Source organism: Salvelinus fontinalis, chromosome 35, assembly GCF_029448725.1.
Source record: "Salvelinus fontinalis isolate EN_2023a chromosome 35, ASM2944872v1, whole genome shotgun sequence".
Taxonomy (NCBI): Eukaryota; Metazoa; Chordata; class Actinopteri; order Salmoniformes; family Salmonidae; genus Salvelinus; species Salvelinus fontinalis.
The window spans coordinates 24,318,348-24,325,699 of record NC_074699.1 but is presented as its reverse complement, the minus strand read 5'-3'; the positions used below and the strand labels follow the sequence as shown (position 1 = coordinate 24,325,699).

Sequence of the window (7,352 nt, the reverse complement as noted above, 5' to 3'; positions counted from 1 at the left end):
GAAAATGTCTTTATGTGATACTGTCCTTTAAGTAAATTTTACTTTTGTCTATTATGGTCATACTTTGTAATAAGAACAATGCCATTTTGGTGCTCTAGTTACCTTTTTTACAAAGTTTATAGTGTGCCTTTCCTAAGAGCAATTCAAGTTACATATGTTTTATGCCGCTTGTTCTTTTTCTTCAACGTGCTGACAGTATTTCTCTCAATAGGTTATAGGTCTATGTTTTCTCTCCAAAAAATCTTCCCATCTAAACTACAGTACAGGGCTACTCAGACATGGACTTTTGCAGTGACCCGGCAGAATGTGTCCAGACTGGGTCGTCCAGGGATACAGACACAGCCATTATAAATAATCTTCATGTGGTTGGAGCTGAGCCTGGGGGGGGCGTCACCCATTTACTTAAGTGACCTCTCACTTCTACTCTTTAGTCAACAGACCAAAGGGCTGGAAAAAAAACTCCAATGCAATGCTGTGCTGTGCATACATCAGACTTACTGGGTAATATTTCATATTGATTTGATGCCTCAAGCTATTTTTGGCACCCAGCATACCTCTATTATTAACTAGTAACTGCACTTCTCAGAAAGTTATGCTGAGGTAGACAGACTGCCAATTCGCCTGGATGAGCGCCTTGTCTGTGTGCATTGGAAATATTGAAACTGTGACATTGCAGTCATTTCAGCAAACAGTGTTCCAACTGTGGTTGTCGGCAGGAGGATCTAAACACTAAGGGCAAAGTTATAGTACAGTTACATTCAAGGGGATTTTTATGCCACACTCACATACACACAGTTACATTCAAGGGGATTTTTATGCCACACTCAGCACACACAACCAGTTACAATTGAGTGTGTATGTATCAATAAAATCATTTGAGAGAACAGTTATTTTAGGGATGGTGTTTTATGACAGCTATAAATAACAAAAATCAGTTTCCCCCACAATTTTGATATGGTTGAACAGTTACAACAGACGTACATATCTCAATGCTACATAAGGGTAACAGCCATTCATAGACGCTTTTATGACAAGAACATTAGAGGACACTGTGGTTCGTGAGACTGCACAGTGACAAGCCAACAAACAAACTTTTACAACATAATGAGCCATACAATGTGGGAGGAGGTGGCTTGGGGTTGTAGATGCATCTTAATTCACCATCAGAACTTAGTAAGAGACGCAGTGTCTCTCAACCCGAACGGACTGAAGGGCCACGGTTAGGAGTCGTGAGCTCTCCTCCACAACACCTGGGCTGGGCTGCACCGGCATCACTTTGAGCCTGCTGTGGGACATGGAGCTCAGAGAGACCTCTGGGGCCAACCATAACAAGCCCAGTGTATGAGGGCCCAGAGGCTGGGGAGTGGGCAGTGAGCAGGGACAGTTTGGCACTGGTTGGGTGGATGGGTGGACTGAGTAGACAACATAGAGTTAATAGAGATTACCAAGAGAGAGAAAGTGGTTGTGATAAGGAGCAGGGAGACGATGAACCCAAAAGAAAAACACCAAACCCCACATCTGTAGTATCAGATAAAAACTCTGGAAACAGGATGAGAATTACAGGGTTTCACTGTACAATATATGTCAGCTGTGTGTAGAAAACAGATGCATTCTATTGATTCATTAAAAAATATCATATATTTATATGCAGATATTCTTTTTTGTGCAGAGGCTAAACACTTGTTTGGTAGTAAAATGTGCACATTTATATATATATTTTTTGTCTTTAAATATACTAGCTTGAATTACACTGCCTACTTGAGAACTTCCTTCTCCAGAGAAAATGACTTGATAGGGTGATAAGTGAGTTCGGCTTGCAGGTCTGCCATCTCTTTCATTAAACTCTTTTTCTAGTGGAATGCCTAGAGTTTTACAGACAGAAATATAGAACTATTAGTATTACACTGTCTTATGGTAGAGAGAATAAGACAATATAAAACCAAAACCAAAGTGAAGGTGAAACCCTGGATTACTTAACTCCTTTACGCACTGGCCTGGTTGTGGGTTTGGCAAAGATCTATAGTTTTTGTCAAAACATCAGTGTCTGTAGAATGACAAATGAAATGAAGAGGTTAGCTAGACAGAGTATGTGTAAAAACAATGCCAACAGCAATGCACTCAAAAACACCTTTACCTATACTGGTACATGAATAATCATGGGATTTCACTGTACAAAATGTTGCCTTGCTGCAAACAGGTCTTTTGCAGTCAACTGACAATCAAGGATCCCAAGTCTACAGTGAGGTCTTTAGAAGATCAAGCCAACGGCGCTGCCAGCGGGGCAGCGGAGTTGGACAGAAACACAGGACATACTTTGCTCTATCACAGAGGAGCACTTCAATTGCTTGAATGTGTTTGTTTTTCAAGTTGTTCTTACAAAGCTTAAAAACTATTTCAATCACCGAGATTTAATTATCTTTGTTTTAAAGTCAATTACTTAAATTCTTGCAAAATAATTATTCAACTTCACGAGAATCCTGAGTAACCGTGAAAAAATAGATATAATCAAAAGAAAAAAAACATCCCTTCATTGGAACAGCACTCCATTGGAACAGAGAACATCTCATCTCCGATAACATTTCAATGACTGGCGACCAAGCGTTCCTGAAGAAAACACACACACACACGCTCACACCAACTTCATTAAACCAACAAAAAGAAGGAAACATAAAAGGCAGGTGGTACACATGAATAAAAGGCATCAAAAACGATGCAGGTATAATGCTCATTTTCAGTCAACATTTCCACAATGTCTCTGTGACTGAGTCAGTGATACAGTGTTTCGTGTCGCCAGCAAGGGGAGAGGACTGCACAGACCAACCTAGGGTCTGGACCAGGGGACTCAGTAAAGGTTCAGACAGGCACATTTGATATATAGATCTAGAATATTCCTGACATTGAGCCTGAAACAGTCTCAGTCTCTTGTCTTTCCATGTTTGAACTGTTCGCTTTGGTAACGGATGTCAACCACGTCAAGGTGTTTTTTCTTTTCCTTTATTTTAAATCATAGGATTTGTTTTAGTACCTAAGGGAGAGTTAAGTGCTCTGCGTTCAAGGCAGCATTACAGCCAGATCACCATGGAGGGCACATCCAGACCCTTTTCCTCTCTCCCTCTCCACACCAGTGTCCTCAGCTCTGGTGTTTGTTCTTGGTCTACTCTCCATGGGGTGAAAGTGCATAGGAGTGGGGTTGCCACCATTGCAGCAAGAATCCCCTCACAGTAGTAAGGCCTTTTTTCAAAACAACATGACTGCATTAGCGTGTCGGCACAGTGACAATTTCAACGTGTGGAGATCCAGCAGGGTCATCCTGTGTGTGTATGTGTTTGTGTATATGTCTATAATATGTGTGTGTATGTATGTGTTGTGTGTGTGTGTAAATGTTTGTGTGTGTGTGTGTGTGTGTGTGTGTGTGTGTGTGTGTGTGTGTGTGTGTGTGTGTGTGTGTGTGTGTGTGTGTGTGTGTGTGTGTGTGTGTGTGTGTGTGTGTGTGTGTGTGTGTGTGAGCATGTAAGAGGGAGGAGTTGAAGGACTTTCTCCTTCACTGTTCCGTCCTTCCCGAGCATCCTGGCTCTGTCCCTCCTCTTCATCTTCCTCCTGCTACTGGCGCTCCTCTCCTTCCTCCTCCTCCTGAATGACCTGGATCTGGTCGTCGGAGGGCGAAGGGGACAGGCTGGGAGGCAGGCTGTCGGCCTGCTGCTTCTCCTTGCTCTTCTCCTCCTCCTCGATGGTCTTCTTCCACACCTTGTGGTTCTCTGTCAGGTGCTGCATGATGTTGCAGAACAGCCGACGCCGGCCGTTTCTCCTTTCTGCATGGGACAACATACAAAAAAGGATTTAACATTCGATAGCTTTTTAGTTGCAATAGCAATGATCCAAAAAACATCCTGCTCTTGATAGAAATGTTAAAATTATAAATGTGTCAACTCATGATCATATATCAATTCAGAATGCTAGAAGGATAGAAAATGACGTCTTACTTGGTTCGAGCTCCTCCTCCAGCTCGTCTTCATCAGTCTCTGTGTCCTCCACCTGCTCTTCCTCATCCTCAGAGTGCTCCTCGTCGATCCAGTAGCCAGGGAGCAGGCCAGCGGCGTCGTACGAGTTGCAGAGCGGCCCCACAATGTGTGTGATGAAGGACTCCTGCAGCTTGGCCAGCTGGGGAGAGGAGCGGTCCATGAAGGGGCTGATGGGTAATCCCAAAGTGGCTTCCTCATCCCCCTGTAGATGATCGACAGACAGGCAGACAAACATTTTCACTAATTTGTCAATTAAGATTGTTTTATTTATTAATCTAATTTAACTTCCTAAATGGATAAATGTGACATTTTGTTGATTCTAGCAGTACCAGACATCAGTAAATGAAGAAACAGTTCTGGGTAGGCTATGTCAGTGTTTTCCAACCCTGGTCATCCAGTACCCCCCAACAGTACACATGTTTATTGTAACCCTGGACAAGCACACCTGATTCAACTTGTTAACTAATCATCAAGCCCTCAATGAGTTGAATGAGGTGTGGTTGTCCAGTTCTACAATGAAACTGTCTAATGTTGGGGGTACTGGAGGACCAGGGTTGGGAAACACTGGGCTATGTGATATGTGAAGCAACAGTTCCGGGTATGTGATACTGTATAACAGGATGGCATGGCATTACATTGCTAACCTGACATGTGGGCCATGCTGAGTGGAGGGGTTCTATACCTGCTCATAAAACTCATTGACAATGCCTTCTGTCCACTTGAGGTGCAGATCACGCCCTTTGGCCGGCCCGTTGATGTCTGCCAGCTTAATGCAGACTTGGCACACCAGCAGCCGGTCATTCTCATTAGTCCAGTCAATTCCTGGACTGTTCACATCATTCACCTATTTATAGCAACACAAACATTCACACAGTGATTATAACTGCCAGGCTCCTCATTTCTAACAGAGATCCAGCATGTTCCTTTAAGTATCAACTCTATTAGCCATAAAGATAAGACGTATTGTTACTGTCTTTTCCAGTATCAAAATGACAGGAAAAACAAAGTATCAACAGAATGGAAACAGATTTTCTGAAAATGTGAGGTTCGTCATCATCATCTCAAACCTTTGAATTGAACTCGGCGAGGAAGTCAAAGTGCTTCTTCAGGTCTGTGGCGAGGATGGCCTCGATGACCAGGAAGCGAAAGCGTTTAAACTCCACGTGGTCCAGGTTGGCCAGGAAGTTGAACTCTGGCTGGGACAGATAGAGGCTCCAGGCCGAAGCAGCGTGGTGGTTCTCCAGGACCGAACGGTCATTATACAACACCGCCTGAGGAACAGAGGCATGAGATGGAGGTAGAGGAGAAGTGGATGAGGGAAGAAGAGAGTGAGTGGGAGGAACGGTAGGTCGAGTGGAGGGATGCGGGTGGGTCAGAGGACAAGAAGAAAGGAGAGGGTAAAATAGGAAAGAGGTTGAAGAAGGGAACGGTAAAAGAGTGGTGAGCAGGGGAGAGGAATTGGGGTCAGTGTGCTTCAGACTAAATAATGCAGCCGGTCTAGACATGGTGGACAGGTGGGTGACTGACTGTCAACATACTGTTAATCAATATGTCAGGGTTGAGCAGCGTTAGTGGCTACGAGGAAGGCATGGCCCACATGTCAGGTTAGCAATGTAATGCAATGCCATGCCATCCTGTTATACAGTATCACATAGCCTACCTGGAACTGATGCTTCACATATCCTACCCGGAACTCTTGCTTCACATATCACATAGCCTAGTGTTTCCCAACCCTGGTCCTCCAGTACCCCCAACATTACACAGTTTCATTGTAGACCTGGACAAGCACACCTCATTCAACTCATTGAGGGCTTGATGATTAGTTAACAAGTTGAATCAGGTGTGCTTGTCCAGGGTTACAATAAACATGTGTACTGTTGGGGGGTACTGGATGACCAGGGTTGGAAAACACAACCTAGACAGTATGCACAGTGCTATAATAGGTCACGATAGTGCAAAACACTATTTATACAGTGGTATAGTTTGTTTGCCAACCTTTGCCATAATGTTGAAGCAAGAAGGAATTTGCTGAATTCTTAGGATTTGTGGGAACCTTTCCCTGACATGTGAACTAAGTGTAATATTATACCAGTCCCTCTCTTCATTGCTTTTACCATGAGATCCAAGGCTGATTAGAACCTGTCTATGTAGAAGGTTTTAGGCCAATAAAGATCTCATCTATGAGTCACAGGGACCAAATGAATGCCTTCTGCGACACAAGCACAACACTTCCCCTTTCCTAGGACTTAACAGCGTGTGGGAACACAAATGGGAACACTTATTGAAGTGACGGGATAGGTTGAACATTCTCTTCCTGATACAGGTTTTACTGTTGAACAGGTGTGGGTTTGCTAGCTGAGATGGTAGAGCAGTGGCTTTGGGGATAATAACACTTACCTGAGCTGCGTTAGTGGCTACGAGGAAGGCGTTTGTGCGACCGGGGTGGTCATAGTCATGCATGGCAGCTGCTACATATAGTGCCATGAGTTCCAGAGCAGGGATGTTCCACGCCAGGCAGCCGTAGCTGTCGTCAGAGATGGACGAGCTCTTGGAGGAGGCGTATGATACCCGGCCCGGCGAGATCCCACTGTCTGAATCTAGAGAGAAGACACAGACAGCAGCTTTCAGCAACGACATACTGGGACCTCACACTGGAACTACATCATAACTGGAGTTTACTGGAGAAGACTTGACTGTGTATTAAAGTGAAAACAGGGAACTAGTGTCACATTAAGAACAAAGTATGTAGAGTAGGATTTCTACAGGCAGGCTAAGCTGGTGGCCCAGTGACTCAGACTACTGCACTCCATTTGAAAAATGAAAAGGGACAAAATAAGCCATAAACACACTGAGCTCAGCACAGACAGATTTCTATCACGACAGAGGCTTGCTCACCACCCCATCTCCCCCATCTCTTCCTCTCTGTTTCTCCACCCTTCCCTCCCCCTCTCTTTATCAGAAGGCAGCTGCTCCTCTGGCAGCTACTGAAGGATCAGTCAGCAAGCGAGCCTTAAATCATTTCCGATGGATGAAAGATGCAGTACATAAAATATAATTAGCAGGGACGGGACTGGGGATCCTGGCATTTTAAACTAAACCATCTGGTGTCTGCCGAGAAAAGGCCACACACTACAGGAATGCCTACACTGGTACATCAAGAGGCTAGAACTAGAAAAGTCCCTTTCCTAAAGAAAATGTGTGCTTGCTAGCATGTCTTAAAGTATTTATGGTTGTGAAATAAGTTAGAGTAGTTATAGTGAATACAATACTAATGGTACTGACTGGTTAAAGTAGAAAAAGTAGCCAGATGGGAGAATTGAATGCTTGATTGAA

General features: G+C 44.0%; 1 protein-coding gene across 2 annotated transcripts in view; it reads right to left on the bottom strand.

The window, feature by feature from the left end:
- Positions 1-887: 887 nt before the first annotated feature.
- Positions 888-7,352, bottom strand: part of LOC129834597 (cGMP-inhibited 3',5'-cyclic phosphodiesterase 3B-like) — a 91,607-nt gene continuing 85,142 nt past the window's right edge. For both annotated transcript variants that reach the window (XM_055899723.1, XM_055899724.1), the window contains exons 12-16: positions 6,417-6,616; positions 5,087-5,290; positions 4,702-4,863; positions 3,981-4,221; positions 888-3,809 (exon numbers count right to left, since the gene is read on the bottom strand). In XM_055899723.1, the coding sequence (XP_055755698.1) occupies positions 3,601-3,809; positions 3,981-4,221; positions 4,702-4,863; positions 5,087-5,290; positions 6,417-6,616 (1,016 nt within the window). In that variant the 3' untranslated portion in view covers positions 888-3,600. The remainder of the gene's footprint in view (positions 3,810-3,980; positions 4,222-4,701; positions 4,864-5,086; positions 5,291-6,416; positions 6,617-7,352) is intronic.